This window comes from Fundulus heteroclitus, unplaced genomic scaffold (assembly GCF_011125445.2).
Source record: "Fundulus heteroclitus isolate FHET01 unplaced genomic scaffold, MU-UCD_Fhet_4.1 scaffold_42, whole genome shotgun sequence".
In the NCBI taxonomy this organism is placed as follows: Eukaryota; Metazoa; Chordata; class Actinopteri; order Cyprinodontiformes; family Fundulidae; genus Fundulus; species Fundulus heteroclitus.
The window spans coordinates 797,577-812,443 of record NW_023396835.1 but is presented as its reverse complement, the minus strand read 5'-3'; the positions used below and the strand labels follow the sequence as shown (position 1 = coordinate 812,443).

Genomic DNA, 14,867 nt, shown 5'->3' with positions numbered 1-14,867 from the left:
CAAAACAGATGTTTGCCGGTTTTCTGCTCAGTCTTCAGGACAGAACAACACTCCCGTCCCGTCTGGAAGAACAGAACCTGCTGAGGGCTCTGGGGCCCGTCCCGTCGGCGGTTCTAAGCCAAGGGCCCGGCGGCGGGCTCGGGGATGTTGGTGGCGTGCATGTCCCGCGTCATGTTGGACTTCTCTTTGAGTTTGGCCTGCAGCAGCGTGTGCTGGACCACGCCTATCCTCACGTCCATCTGGACCATCTCCTGCTTCAGCTTGGTGAGGCTCTGTTTGATTTTCACCAGCGGGGCTGGAGAGGAGAGATGGGAACACAGACAGAGGAGGGATGTCAGACACGCTGGGGGCAAAAACAAGGACTCCTCTAGAAGTCTGCTTCACCTCCATCACACATGCTGCTGCCCTTGTCCTCCATCTCCTGCTTCACCTTCTCCAGCTCCTCGCTGATCTGAAACAAATAGAAGAATTGGTGTCAATGTTTGCTGGAGCTGCAGCAGAGAAGATGATGATGATGATGATGATGATGATGTGTTGGCTGACCTCAGCCAGGACTCTGCTTCTCTCCGTCTCTCCTCCGCTCGCCTGCTTGTAGCGCTCCTTGGCCTGATGGAGGACACGTTGATGCAGTTATTCCAGGAGAAAGCTTTTAAAGCTGCACATGTTTTGGCTGTTGGAGGCGTGAGCTTGGTTCACCTGGCTGAGTTTGGCCTGAGCGCTGCGGTACTCCTGGATCAGTTGCTCCAGCTGCTTGTTGATGTACTTCTCTCTGCTGCCCACCTTCTCCAGAGTCTTCCCCATGTCTTCCTGAAGCTTGTCCAGGTAGCTCTGCGGACACAGAGAGGACATGAACATGGTGGACAGAACAAAGGACGTCCAGAGAGAGAGAAGCGCTGAGTCCTCCAGCAGCTGGAGAAACGACTACAAGGCCCAAGCTTTCATGTCCAGATGATACATGTGGAGATGAAAGTAGGTTCAATCAGAACATTTCTGGACCACAATCAGCCGCCTTGGTGTTCAGGTTTTCCAGGACTTGTTGCTGCGGAGGGAGACGTGACACAAGTTTGAGGCTAGGAACCCTGGAAGCAGCAGAAGATGTTTGAGGTTAAAACAGGCGGTCTGTGGAGGAGATCTCTGCTGAGACTGCAGCTGAAGAGCTTCTGCTGTGGAGACTATTTCATTCCTTTATTGTTACAAACAACACGGTTTGGAAAAGGAAATTAGAAAAAAAATGCAGCCCAGATTTTAAACTTTGAAAAATGTCTTAATCAAAAAAGGTTTTCAGGGTAAATTTCATGTTTTCTCTGATTTTATATAACAAATATTCTTCTTCCCCCCCCCCCCCCCCCCATATTCTTTCAAATTTAATTTCTTTTTTTTTTTTACAGATTTTATATTTTCCTTTTTGATCAACAAAAAAAATCTGTTTTCTTATTTTCTTTTCAATTTCATACTTTCTAATTTTATTTTTTCTAACAATGTTTTTCAGATCACATTTTCTTCACTTCTAGGGCGACTTTCATGTTTTCTAAGATTTTATATAAAAAATATAACTTTTTCATACTCAAATTTTATTTCATTTTACAGATTTTATCTTTTGATCAACAGATAAAAATATTTTATTTTTTCTATTTTCTATTTCATACTCAAATTTCATACCCAAATTTTATTTAATTTTTTTTTACAGATTTTATATTTTACTTTTTGATCAACATATAAAAATATTTTATTTTTTTATTTTTTCAATTTTATTTAAAATTGTATACTTTGTAATTAAATTTTTCTAAGTATGTTTTTCAGATCACAGTGTCTTCACCTTTGGGGCAAATTTCCTCTGAAGAGTGAAGACGCATTCCTATTGGTCAACAAAGACGCATTCCTATTGGTCAACAAAAACACATTCCTATTGGTCAACAAAGACGCATTCCTATTGGTCAACAAAGACGCATTCCTATTGGTCAGCGAGGACGCATTCCTATTGGTCAGCGAAGACGCATTCCTATTGTTCAACAAAGACGCATTCCTATTGGTCAGCAAAGACGCATTCCTATTTGTCAACAAAGACGCTTTCCTATTTGTCAACAAAGACGCATTCCTATTGGTCGGCGAAGATGCATTCCTATTGGTCAGCGAAGACGCATTCCTATTTGTCAACAAAGACGCATTCCTATTTGTCAACAAAGACGCATTCCTATTGGTCAGCGAAGATGCATTCCTATTGGTCAGCGAGGACGCATTCCTATTGGTCAGCGAAGACGCATTCCTATTGTTCAACAAAGACGCATTCCTATTGGTCAGCGAAGACGCATTCCTATTTGTCAACAAAGACGCTTTCCTATTTGTCAACAAAGACGCATTCCTATTGGTCAGCGAAGATGCATTCCTATTGGTCAGCGAAGACGCATTCCTATTTGTCAGCGAAGACGCATTCCTATTGGTCAGCGAGGACGCATTCCTATTGTTCAACAAAGACGCATTCCTATTGGTCAGCGAAGACGCATTCCTATTGTTCAACAAAGACGCATTCCTATTGGTCAGCGAAGACGCATTCCTATTGGTCAGCGAAGATGCATTCCTATTGGTCAGCGAAGACACATTCCTATTGGTCAGCGAAGACGCATTCCTATTGGTCAACAAAGACGCATTCCTATTGGTCAACAAAGACACATTCCTATTGGTCAACAAAGACGCATTCTTATTGGTCAGCGAAGACACATTCCTATTGGTCAACGAAGACGCATTCCTATTGGTCAACAAAGACGCATTCCTATTGGTCAACAAAGACTCATTCCTATTGGTCAGCGAAGACGCATTCCTATTGGTCAACAAAGACGCATTCTTATTGGTCAGCGAAGACGTTAGCAACAACATTTTATTGGTCAATGTGCGTCAAGAGTTAGAAGTGAAGAAAATGTGAGAAAATGTGAGAAAACATCAAAGTTCCTCTCCAAAGCTTTTCTTCAGTTTTGCATTTTGTTCTAATCAGCATTCAGGAAACGAGTTCTTTGCAGCAATAATGAAGAAAAGTGCCTCCAGGTTGTGGGAGGCTAAAGTGTGGAAAGCAGCTTTTCTCAGACGCATTTGCTGCAGAAGGATGAAGGCTTTAGGACTCATGAGGTCCTTTCCTCCTTTAGCTGCTGACATCAGAGAGCTTGATCTGGTCTCAGAGGGACGCTGTGAACGGAGAGCAGACAAAGGTCCAGTTTAAGACGGGTTCTGTGAAAAGGTTCTGCTGCGGGTCAACAGCGCCGCTTCATCCCTGAAGTCTAAGGAGGCTCGTTGTTCCCGGCAGATTTCTGGCTCCCAGTTACTCAGTGAAAACCAGCAGGGACCAACAGACCGACGGTCCGGACCAGAACCAACAGAGAGGCAAAGCGGAGTCTCTGCAGCTGAAGCAGTGACCCGGTTGGACTGAGCAGAACCGAGCCATGGCTGGCTCCTGCTGTGGTGGCCACCGTGTTCAGGTGAACTCACCCTGGTGTCTCTGAGCGATGACGTGATCCCGTCTCTGTGTTGGTGCATCTGGTCCAGATGGATCCTCCAGTCCTGGAGGAGCAGAACACGGTCAGAACCAAGCTGGCCACAGAAGCCAGCCGCTAAGCTTCAGGCGCTGAAGGTGAGCTCTGGCCTTGTTGTCGGTCCTGATGGTGACTCTGAGCTGCGGCAGGACCCTCTCCACCTCCAGCCTCCACTCTGCAGCGTCCACAGTGGACTCCAGGATCCGGTCCGGCTTGGAGCTCGGTTCTGATTGCTGCCAGAACACAGAATCTGTTTCACTTCCTGACTGAAAGCAAAGCTGCGATCTCTGCCAGCAGCCGGGACCAAATCTCACCGCGTGAGAGCTCGGTAGCTTCAGAGCCTCCAGGTCCATCATGTTCTCCTCCTCCTCCTCCTCCTCCTCATGGTCAGCTTCCTCCTGGGGTCACATGAAAAGCCAACAAGCATCAGAACCAGCAGAACCCCTGAGAACCTTCTAGCAGCAGCTGCATCAGCGGCTGCTTGGCCTCCATTGATCAGAAGCGTGAAGTTCTCCAGCGAGGCCCCTACAATCATCTCCTCCTCCACTCTGCTGAGCGTCAGCTCTGCGTCGTCGTCCATCACGCCGTCTTCCTCCGGCTTTTCTGCAGGGTACTTGGGTCTGAGGGAGGAAACGGGCCGCATCAACAAGCTGCTCTGCTAGCGGCCGCTAACACGCAGGGAGGAAGAAATGTGGGAGAACCTGGTGAAGGTGAAGCCTCTCCTCTTCAGCGCCTCCTCAGCCAGGTGGTCCAGCACCAGGCAGACGTGCTCACCTGAGCCCGACTTCAGTCTGGAGGGAGGAAAGTCCACCTGGACACCCTGACAGAGACGGGAGAGACCATCCCTACATCTCTGCTGCTTCTCTTTCAACACTTTCATCCATTCAGCAGCTCATTCACCGTCACTGCAAACTTATTCAGCAGATTTACTGCAGCAGATAAAAAGCAGACGTTTGCTGAAAAAGGTGAGAAACCCCCAGCTGGAGCGTTTCAGCTAAGAAGCAGAGACAGAAACCACAGCGATGGCTTTAAATGGCCGCTGCTGCAGCAACTCAGCGCCGTTCCGGCTCCAGCATGATGGACTCACCAAGGCCCTGAGTTCTGCCAGGATGTTGGACACGGTGGCGTTGGGCTCGTCGTACTCCTGGGGCTCTGTGAACGGCCGCCCCGCCACGTTGATGAGCCAGGCAGCGATGATGGTGAACATGTAGAACTGCTCGCCGGGGTTGGACGCCAGGTAGGGACTGGAGACAAAGTAATGTCTGCGCAGGAAGAGCAGAAGGCTTCATCAAGCTGCTCAACACGTTTCCTTCCAGCTGGGCTGGGATTTCAACCCACAACCGTTCTAGCAGACCTGCTGGAAACCATCCCTGACTTAGTTCAGGGTTCCTACTTTACACTTTTTAAGGCCACTTGAAATAAAAAGTTAAGACCAACAAACTGCTTTACCCAAATGTTTATTTTAACATAAAGCGTTACTTTCTGGTCAGTAGAATGTTTCTAATTTTGAAAAACTTTCCATACAGGAAGAAAGCTAAAAGCACATAAATGACAGATATATTTTTTAACAACTATTGAACTGAATTCATGAACTTTGTTTTGTTCCCTAGTAAAATAAACAATAAATCAGTTTCAAAAACCACAACATAATCAGTGCTAGCTCCTTTTGCAAGTAAAATTTTATTGAAATTAGTGTATTTTTCCTCGATTTGAGCAGCTAAATAAGACTATTTGCCAATGGGATGAGTATTTTTACCCCTAAAATAAGATACTTAGATGCCCTGCACTTGAAATAAGATGATGGAGATGAATTGTTCTTATTTTAAGTGCAAAAATCTTATTCCATTGGCAAATAATCTTGTTTACTTGCTCAAAACAAGGAAAAATACAAAAATTTCAAGAAAATATTCCTTACTTGAGTTCCCTTTTTGCAGTGTGTTAGCATGGCGTGGTACTGCAGGCTTTCTTCAGTTCCTCCTCCACCTCCAACTTTGCCATTTTGTCTTTATATCGCCTTCTTAGCGTGTTGGATTTGGTGATAAGTTGTGCCGTCACCGTGTTCAAAGTCCACAACACCTCTGCTTTGGTACCGCCAAACATTGTCCAGAGGTTTGTTGCTGTGCCACAGCGATGACCAACATCACTGTCGTTGATGACGGAGACGGCTGTGGAGGCATCGCAGAGACGAGGAGGAACACAACTGAGACATACCTGCTATTTCTGGGTAACTTGATTTGGACGCTTTGTGTTTCACCTTCACATGTGTGACTCCACCGCCTTCATTCCCATCATGCCGAGCTTCAATGACTCCTTGCACAAAATACGCCGTTGCCTCATACACATTCCCTGGTCCTGGTTTTAGCCATGCAGAAAACTCTTGGCTGGACGAATTTACACTTCCCCATGTTGTCCAGATAAAAAGTGGCGCATCTCCCCAAAGTCCACAACATGGTTTTTATTGGTTTCTCTATTGGGACAGAACCAATAAAGGGTACAGCGAGCCGTTCAGTAGGTAAAATAAATAAATAACTGTTGTAGTTATTTTAATGCTTGATATGGATTACAAAACTAAAATCCTATTTATGACGTGGTAACAAATTTAAGACCTATGAATGACTGATTTAAGACTAGGGCTGAACGATTTTGTAAAATAATCTAATTGCGATTTTTTTCTTCTTAATATTGTGATTTAATACAATTTTTTTTCCCAGTTTAATTTATCAAGTGTTTCAAAATATATACAAACAACAAATCAATTTGTTTCCTCGCCATGTGAATTAGTTGCTAAAAGACCCACAGCATCTAAACTCGGAGCAGACATGATTGCGTTCTGCCTACAATATATTTCAATCAAAATTGCAATTTTGACTTTTCTCCGCATTAACCACAAGCAACAAAAATGGCCTCTAAATAAAGATGTTTGTAAACAAGGACTATTTTAAATATGAACTTTTAATGTTTCTATTGATCAGAATATTATTCAAGAGAACAGCTTTTAATTTAATTAGACATCAATCCTTGTAGAAGATAAAGTGCAAAGTCCAACCAACAAGCAAGTCTATGTATTAAACTCATTGACCAGTACTTAATGCTTTGTATGATTATAAAAACTCTAAAACAAGTAATAAAATTAGATTATCTCACTGCTGCAACTGTCTTCCCTTCCATGTGGAGGCAAACCCACTTTAAACATTTTACCAACACCTAATGGACGCGTCTAATTCCCTAATTGTTACATAGCCAAAAATTGCAGACTCTGCGATTTGGAAATTGCGTTATTTTAAATCACGATTATATTGAAAATGCGATTAATTGTTCAGCCCTATTTAAGACATTTTAATACCAATAAAGGCCTTAGTTTTATACTGAAGAATCCAATGCCTTTTAAGCCTTTTTAAGGATTGGCAGGAACTCTGTAGTTGAGGTCAGTGTGAGCTGCTCTGACGGCTCTACACAGACCTAAAAAGTCTCTTTGCTCTCCTTGTTGTGAAGAAGTGTAACAAAGAGAGCGGCGTGCAGCAGATGTGTGGAAAGGAGCAGAAGGAGCCGGTCCACACTGACGCTCTGAGCCCTTCATGTCTGGCCTGATCCACACCAACCACATCCAGTTGGCCTTCTTCACCAAAAGCTGCAGAAAGGCAGCGTTAAACGTCTGAGGAAACAAACGTCTCCTTCAGCTCACATTAAACCTTCCTGTTTGCACCGTTCTGACGCTCCTGGATGGAGCCGCTGGCAACGCGTCCACAACCGTCTGCTCTCTCTTTAGCAGACCTTCTAAAATTCAGGCCAGCATCAGAACGTGTTCCTCACATGTTTCATGTGTTCTGGTTCTCCGTCGGTGGAACTCGTTCCCCTGCAGTGCTTCAGTTTATGGGCAGATTTTAACACGTGGTTCTCAGTTCTGCCTGGTTTACATGGTCACTGTGTAAAGGAGGCACGTTGTCAGGGTTCTACACAGATTATTTTAAATTAGAAGCAGAAAGATTCACCATCAAAGTGAATCCAGATCATTTTCCACATGTTTAAGGTCAGAATGTGAGATGAGCAGAGGGCAGCAGAATAAATGCAAGGTCTTTTTCTGGCCTCATTCACACCTTAAACTAGATCTCAGTCAGTCAAACTTGATTTATTGAGCATTTCTCAAACAGTTCAACTTCTTCTACAGCAAAGGAAACAAGCTTCAGTCAGATTGCTGCTTTGCTGACTGCTGCAAAGCTGCAAGGAGTCTGAGGAGAGGAGTGGATCTGGGCGGTTCTGGTACTGGATCCTAGCGGATCGGCTCAGGCTCCAAAGCTTTCTAACCATCTTAATGACAGACCTGAGGAGGAACCTGCTTCACGCCTCCGTGTCTCCAGACCTCCTGCTGGGAAAACCTGAAAGATTTGCTCCACACTTTGAACACACCGAGGGCGCCATGTTGTCCCCCTTCTACACCCCAAGCTGCACATTTCCCCCCCGGAGGAGAAAGAAAGCGGCTCTCCATGGAGCTCCAGGGCCTTGCAGGGCCTCTCGGGGCCCGCCGGGGCTCACCTGCTCAGGCTCTTCATGTTGTGTTTCACCAGAACTTCCTCCTCGTAGTTCAGCAGCTTCAGCTTCTCCACAAGCTCCTCCATCAGCACAAAGCCCCGGTGAGCCGCCCCGGGCCCCCGGTCCTCCTCCTCTCCGCGTCTCCCCTCCTCGGCCATCCGTTAATCACCTAAATACTAACGCTGACAATAAAAACAGCTGAATGGCGCCCAGGGAGTCGCTCCGCGGCCTCCTCGGTGCTCGCGCTGCCCGTTGCCACGGCAACCGAAAGCTAACCGCCGCTAGCCGCAGATGTGGCTAATGCTAGCTGCTAGCATGGTAATTAAGTCCAAGTTTAAACGTGTTTATATATTTAAGATTTGCGTTTAAAGTCTAAATGGTGTAGATACGATCCTGGTGATAAACTGCGTTTAGTGTGACGCGGTGGCGAAGCTACACGGTCTTCATCTTCTTCTTCTTCTTCTTTTCGTTTTTACTGGCAGGATTGCAAGAACGTAAAGGTGCATACCGCCACCTACTGTACACCAGTGGCGCAACAGCAGTTGATTATTTTTTTACTTTATTTATTTCATCCGTTTCGCTTAAAATAACAAGTAAAATGCTTTCTTGGTGTTTATTGGACCATCTGCCTCCCAGTCTGTTCCTGAAACCTCCATCAAAGTCCACTCTCCTCCTCCTTTCTCTTTCATATCTACTGCAGGCCAAACTGTTGCTCCTGTTCCATATAACAAACATTATAGGCTACTTGCCAATCCTGATTTATTTGTTGTTTCTTCTATTATATTTCTTATAATATTTTACAATGACACATTTTTCAGTTATATAAATGCTGTTTCCTCTTTTCTCCTCCAAACAGTTTTTTAGCTGTAACTCAAACCTTCACTTTTAGCTCATCTGCAAGTTTATTTCCTATTTATTTATTAAACTCTTTACATTCAAATCATGATTTCCACCATTTCTGTTTCTTGATGACTGATTCTGAGAGAAAACAATGACAACAGTTGTCTGGATTTTGCTGCACGCTCGGCATCAACATTTATTTATTTTTTATTAAGCTTTGATGGTCATGTTTTCAAACATGTAGAGTTATTTTTGTTTGTTTTTTTTCTTTTTGCAAAGACTCCATTTGCACAAACCACTTTCTGCTGGAGATGGGATTCATGGCTCTAAAAGGGGCCTCTACCTCCAGCTCTTGAGGACTGCACCTTTAAGATGTCTCTCTGGTCTAACACACCTAAATCCGTCCATCCATCCTTTAGACCTGATTGGTCCATTCAGCAATAAACAACAAGGGCCCTTTGGCCCCCTGTGGGCACCACAAAACAGAAGAAAACCCTTTAATATATTCATATTAAAATCAGTTACTATCATTACGTCTTAAAATGGAAAAGCTAAAGTAGATTGAAACATAAAGTGATTCTCATTTCAGAATCAGAATCAGACATACTTTAATAATCCCAGGGGGAAATTGTTGAATGTTGCTATAAATGGTATTAACAGAACCATAGAAACTTTGCTTTGCAGATCTAGGAAAGTACAGCTGTAGCAGGAGAGCTGAGCTTGAGTTGAGGCATAGTTTCCATCTCTAGTGGCTGTGGTAAAAAGCACCACTAGACGTCTGTAAAATGACTCCTTTTTATCCACAGTTTTAAATCTAGTTGGATAAAAGTAGTTTTATAGCTTTGGTTTATAGTTATTTTATTAACTTTTTGTATAAAGCATCTGCAGAGTGTAAATGTAGCTTTTGTATAGAGTTATTGTGTGCAAACTGTGTGATTTTGTACTTTTAATCTTTGATGTTGATGGTTTTCATTCATTGCTGTTATTATTTGTATTTATTCATTTATTTCCGTGCTGCAAGGCAACAGTGCTACCTACACCTGAACCAAGTGGCTGAATCACCTCCTCAGCATGCAGGCACATACTGCAGAGTCCTGCTAGGGGCCCGGTTATTTGTTTCATGTGTGATGAGGAAGAGACAGATGTAAGCGTTGCTGGACATCGGTCCATGAGGACCAGAAACAGAGATCCCTGGGAGACGGACCCTGGGGATCTGTTTAAGAAACGTCCAGAAGACTCGTTGAGTTTAGAAGCCAGACATGGAAAAATCATCTAGGCCAGAAAATGTCACTGCGGCATGTGTGATGGAGGTGAAGCAGACTTCTAGAGGAGTCCTTGTTTTTGCCCCCAGCGTGTCTGACATCCCTCCTCTGTCTGTGTTCCCATCTCTCCTCTCCAGCCCCGCTGGTGAAAATCAAACAGAGCCTCACCAAGCTGAAGCAGGAGATGGTCCAGATGGACGTGAGGATAGGCGTGGTCCAGCACACGCTGCTGCAGGCCAAACTCAAAGAGAAGTCCAACATGACGCGGGACATGCACGCCACCAACATCCCCGAGCCCGCCGCCGGGCCCTTGGCTTAGAACCGCCGACGGGACGGGCCCCAGAGCCCTCAGCAGGTTCTGTTCTTCCAGACGGGACGGGAGTGTTGTTCTGTCCTGAAGACTGAGCAGAAAACCAGCAAACATCTGTTTTGTGTTATGAAATATATTTATTTCATTCTGTAATATATTTTGTTGTTTTGTTGTTTTGTTGTTTAAATAAACAGATTTTTTTTCTAAACGGCTAAATTCTTTTTAGGTGTAATTATGCAAACCCTCCACCACATGTCGCCGTTGCAGCATCTAAATCAGCGTCTGTTGAGCTTTAAACGGATTAAAACTGATTAGTTTTGATGGGAGCAAAGAAAGAAAGATTTCCTGCAGAGCTCGCCAGGAAAGCAGAAACTTCCCACAATATTTCAGCTGAGAGTTACTGGAAAGTTCAACAAAAAACCTCTCATAACCGGATGTTTTTGCCGGTAGACGACGCTGAACCCTTCAAAATAAAATTCTTACAGTCAGAAAACCATCTGAACCTCTACCAGAACAAAGATTACAGAAGTATACATCCCAAAATCACCAAGGTAATCTATGCAGGTATACTAGAAGATCACCAAAAATATATTCTTGGGACTGAAGTGGCCCAATTTAAGAACTTTGAAGTCTTCCAGGTACTTTTGATTTACTTCTAATAAACTTTCAAGTCCAGTTTTAGTTTGGAAGTTCTCTTAAAAACCTTTAGGTGTGTCATTAGTTTACTGAATGATAACGTTAAAGTTCTCTGCTTAGTTTTTAAAAATCCATTTTAAAGTGGACAACAAATAACCTTCCAGTTCTACTCCGATTTTAATGCTGAGAAAACTAAGCGAAAACATAGTTTATTTCTTGGTGTTCGTACACTTTTAGTATAGATTCCCTAAAATGTTGTATAAATGAGGCCCTGCTCCTTATCCTGCAGGCTGTAAAACCTGATAACCCTCCCTGTTCTTCCTGCTCTCAGACACACCTTGAAGCTGGTGGAGCAACATCTGCTGGAGGTGAAAGCTGATTGGCTGCAGCCTCTCTGCTCTGACACGTGATTCGTAGATCAGAGCTCAGAGCTGTTGCTGTTTTCAGGAAATGAAACTCACACAGTCACTGTGACCGAGAGGAGAAATGGAGCAGAACCAGCTGGACCGAGAAACCTTCTCCTGTTCGATCTGTCTGGATCTACTGAAGGATCCGGTGGCTATTCCCTGTGGACACAGCTACTGTATGAAGTGTATTAAAAACTTCTGGGATGAAGAGGATCAGAAAGGAATCCACAGCTGCCCTCAGTGCAGGAAAACTTTTCTACCGAGGCCTGAGCTGAGTAAAAACACCATGTTAGCAGCTTTAGTGGAGCAGCTGAAGAAGACTGGACTCCAAGCTGCTCCTGCTGATCTCTGCTATGCTGGACCTGAAGATGTGGCCTGTGATTCCTGCTCTGGAAGAAAACTGAAAGCCATCAAGTCCTGTTTAGTCTGTCTGGCCTCTTTCTGTGAGAAACACCTTCAGCCTCATTATGATGTGGCTCCACTAAAGAAACACAAGCTGGTGGAGCCCTCCAAGAACCTCCAGGAGAACATCTGCTCTCGTCATGATGAGGTGATGAAGATGTTCTGTCGTACTGATCAGAAGTGTATCTGTTATCTCTGCTCTGTGGATGAACATAAAGGCCACGACACAGTGTCAGCTGCAGCAGAAAGGACTGAGAGGCAGAGAGAGCTGGAGGTGAGACGAGAAAACATCCAGCAGAGAATCCAGGACAGAGAGAAAGATGTGAAGCTGCTTCAACAGGAGCTGGAGGCCATCAAGCACTCTGCTGATAAAACAGTGGAGGACAGTGAGAAGATCTTCACTCAGCTGATCCGTCTCATCCAGAAAAGAAGCTCTGATGTGAAGCAGCAGATCAGATCCCAGCAGGAAACTGAAGGGAGTCGAGTCAAAGAGCTTCAGGAGAAGCTGGAGCAGGAGATCACTGAGCTGAAGAGGAAAGACGCTGAGCTGAAGCAGCTCTCAGACACAGAGGATCACAACCAATTTCTCCACAACTACCCCTCACTGTCAGCACTCAGTGAGTCTACACACTCATCCAGCATCAAGATCCGTCCTCTGAGCTACTTTGAGGATGTGACAGCAGCTGTGTCAGAGCTCAGAGATCAACTACAGGACATCCTGAGAGACGCATGGACAAACATCTCACTGAGACTCACTGAGGTGGATGTTTCACTGTCAGAACCAGAACCAAAGAGCAGAGCTGGATTCTTGAGATATTCATGTGAAATCACACTGGATCCAAACACAGCACACAGGAAGCTGTTACTATCAGAGGGGAACAGGAAGGTGACAGGGATGTATCAACCTCAGTCTGATTCTAGTCATCCAGACAGATTCACTGGTTGTTTTCAGGTTCTGAGTAGAGAGAGTCTGACTGGACGTTGTTACTGGGAGGTGGAGAGGAGAGAGAGAGTTGATGTAGCAGTCACATACAAGAATATCAGCAGAGCAGGAAGAGGGAATGAATGTAAATTTGGACGTAATGACAAATCTTGGGCATTAGATTGTGACATAGATGGATATGAATTTGGTCACAACAACATCTGGACCTCCATCTCAGGTCCTGGTTCCTCCAGAATAGGAGTGTACCTGGATCACAGAGCAGGTATTCTGTCCTTCTACAGCGTCTCTGAAACCATGACTCTCCTCCACAGAGTCCAGACCACCTTCACTCAGCCGCTACATGCTGGAGTTAATGTTTGTTATGAAGGTTCTGCTGAGTTCTGTAAACCCAAATAGACAGAATCCACTGAAGGTTCAGTGAGTTTGATTCTGGTTTTTAAATCTCCAGCAGATTATTTTCTTGATGGTTGTTGTTTTATGTCTAAACTGCACAGAAATCAATAGTCAGAGATTGTCAGCACTTGTTTTCCTTCAGAATTGATGTTCTGGTTCTGTTGGGTTTGTTCATTTCTCAGCACTGTTTTCTAAACCAGCTGATCAGCAACAAAATAGAAAAAAATGTAACGTTTTTTTCTTTTTCTTTTGAAAATGTAAATAAATCACACATATCTCAGAATCATGATAATTTGATTTAAATTATCTGAATTTGAATTATTTTCAACTCTCATCTCTCTCTACTCTCTTGTAAAAGTGTGTGTGTGTGTGTATATATATATATATAGAGAGAGAGATAGATATATCTATACGTGTGTGTGTGTTAATATTGTATTTTGCCGCACATTTCTTAGCATAATGGGAATATATTTTAATCATTTCCAAGTCGTTCCATGTAAAAGTAAAAAAGTACAATTGTTTGATCTTTGTGTTAAAAATGTATGTGTGCATAAGAAACAAGAATTTAAAACTAAACAGCGATGTTTAGTTTAAAATTTTGCTTTTACCCTTCTATGATGATTGAGATTTTTCTTAAATGTAATGTGCATTACAAATAAAATGTATTCTTATTATCATTATTATTATTAAATGTAACTAGTTACTGCCCACCTCTGTGGACAGTACAGACCGTAACATAAGTCTAAATTAACAGCGAAAGCTTCTAAAAGCTTAATTTTCTATTCTGACTTCCATCGAAAGCAACTTTTAAATCCATGAAGCGTCTGAATTTAGTGAGATGTCAGCTTTTAGAAAGAGGCCTAACATGAGCATTTTCACAGCAGTGAGCTGAAAAAACTTGGCCTTCTAACTGCCCTAACCTTGGCTGCTAAGCAGAGCATCATAGCAAAGCACAACAGAGGCACTTGAAGTTACACTGCTGCTTATTGAGAGAAATATTACCAAGATGACATCATAATTGTAGCAGTTATCAAGTTACCTTTTATTTAAATAAACATACCTTCCACAGTACTGCAGCGGCGTGACTGCATGACCGTCCCAACCATGCAAAGTCTTATTTCCATTTCAGTATAAGCAGTTTTATTGTTTGAAAAATGCTCAATAAATAAAGTTTGACTGATTAAAATATAGTTTAATGGTTAAATGAGCCCAGAAAAAGACCATCCTGTATCAATGCATCAATCTTCACTGCAAAAAGGAACTAAATGAAGTTCCATCAGTTCCATAAAGGACAACTGTTATAAGAATTATTATTCTGAAGTCACTATGGCCTCACACCACTCGGACAGAGGAGGCCTGGAGACCTGATGTCTGTGTATAAGATCCACTGTTTTCTGATTGCAAGGCCAAATGCTGCAGCTGCTGAGGGATACTGATTGTTTACGATAGACTGTCTTTGTTTTGTCTCATGGGAAGGCCACGGTGCAGTATTAGGGGAAGCCCGAAAAGTGACACAGACAGAGACAGGGCAGACGCAGACTGCAGCGGAACCGTGGGGTGCGATTACTTTCCATCTATGTGAATATCTGCTCTGTTTCTCAATAAAAGTGCTGGAACGTTATACCACCG

At 43.6% G+C, this 14,867-nt stretch overlaps 2 protein-coding genes and 1 long non-coding RNA gene across 7 annotated transcripts; 2 read left to right on the top strand and 1 right to left on the bottom strand.

Moving 5' to 3' along the window:
* Positions 1–54: 54 nt before the first annotated feature.
* LOC118560377 (intraflagellar transport protein 57 homolog) lies at positions 55–8,504 on the bottom strand. 5 transcript variants are annotated; one of them, XM_036131353.1, is made up of 12 exons: positions 8,049–8,172; positions 5,434–5,985; positions 4,606–4,780; positions 4,220–4,338; positions 4,048–4,138; positions 3,833–3,916; positions 3,629–3,751; positions 3,475–3,546; positions 697–828; positions 544–606; positions 385–451; positions 55–295 (listed from the first exon to the last, which is right to left on the bottom strand). In XM_036131353.1, the coding sequence occupies exons 3-12, from the start codon at positions 4,723–4,725 to the stop codon at positions 114–116; spliced, it is 1,053 nt and encodes a 350-aa protein (XP_035987246.1). In that variant the 5' UTR covers positions 4,726–4,780; positions 5,434–5,985; positions 8,049–8,172; the 3' UTR covers positions 55–113. The 5 variants fall into 5 exon arrangements, with proteins under 5 accessions (XP_035987246.1, XP_035987244.1, XP_035987245.1 ...); XM_036131351.1 differs by lacking the exon at positions 5,434–5,985 and having other exon boundaries at positions 8,049–8,500; XM_036131352.1 differs by lacking the exon at positions 8,049–8,172 and having other exon boundaries at positions 5,434–6,163.
* Positions 8,505–10,156: 1,652 nt separating this feature from the next.
* Positions 10,157–10,581, top strand: LOC118560378. The gene is made up of 2 exons (XR_004929292.1): positions 10,157–10,195; positions 10,285–10,581. It is a non-coding gene; the product is annotated as an uncharacterized LOC118560378 (long non-coding RNA).
* Positions 10,582–11,313: 732 nt separating this feature from the next.
* LOC118556313 (E3 ubiquitin/ISG15 ligase TRIM25-like) lies at positions 11,314–13,600 on the top strand. Its single transcript, XM_036131357.1, has one exon. It carries the CDS (start codon positions 11,580–11,582, stop codon positions 13,239–13,241), a length of 1,662 nt encoding a protein of 553 aa, XP_035987250.1. The 5' UTR covers positions 11,314–11,579; the 3' UTR covers positions 13,242–13,600.
* The last annotated feature ends 1,267 nt before the right edge of the window (positions 13,601–14,867 follow it).

What these genes read in the sequence shown, in the direction of transcription:
- LOC118560377 (XM_036131351.1), bottom strand. Translation starts at nt 8,203, where the DNA reads ATGGCCGAGGAGGGGAGACGCGGAGAGGAGGAGGACCGGGGGCCCGGG. An exon ending in AACATGAAGAGCCTGAGCAG is followed by an intron (nt 4,781 to 8,048) that starts GTGAGCCCCGGC and finishes CTTCCTGCGCAG; the next exon opens with ACATTACTTTGTCTCCAGTC. An exon ending in CATCGCTCAGAGACACCAGG is followed by an intron (nt 829 to 3,474) that starts GTGAGTTCACCT and finishes CTGTGTCCGCAG; the next exon opens with AGCTACCTGGACAAGCTTCA.
- LOC118556313 (XM_036131357.1), top strand. Translation starts at nt 11,580, where the DNA reads ATGGAGCAGAACCAGCTGGACCGAGAAACCTTCTCCTGTTCGATCTGT.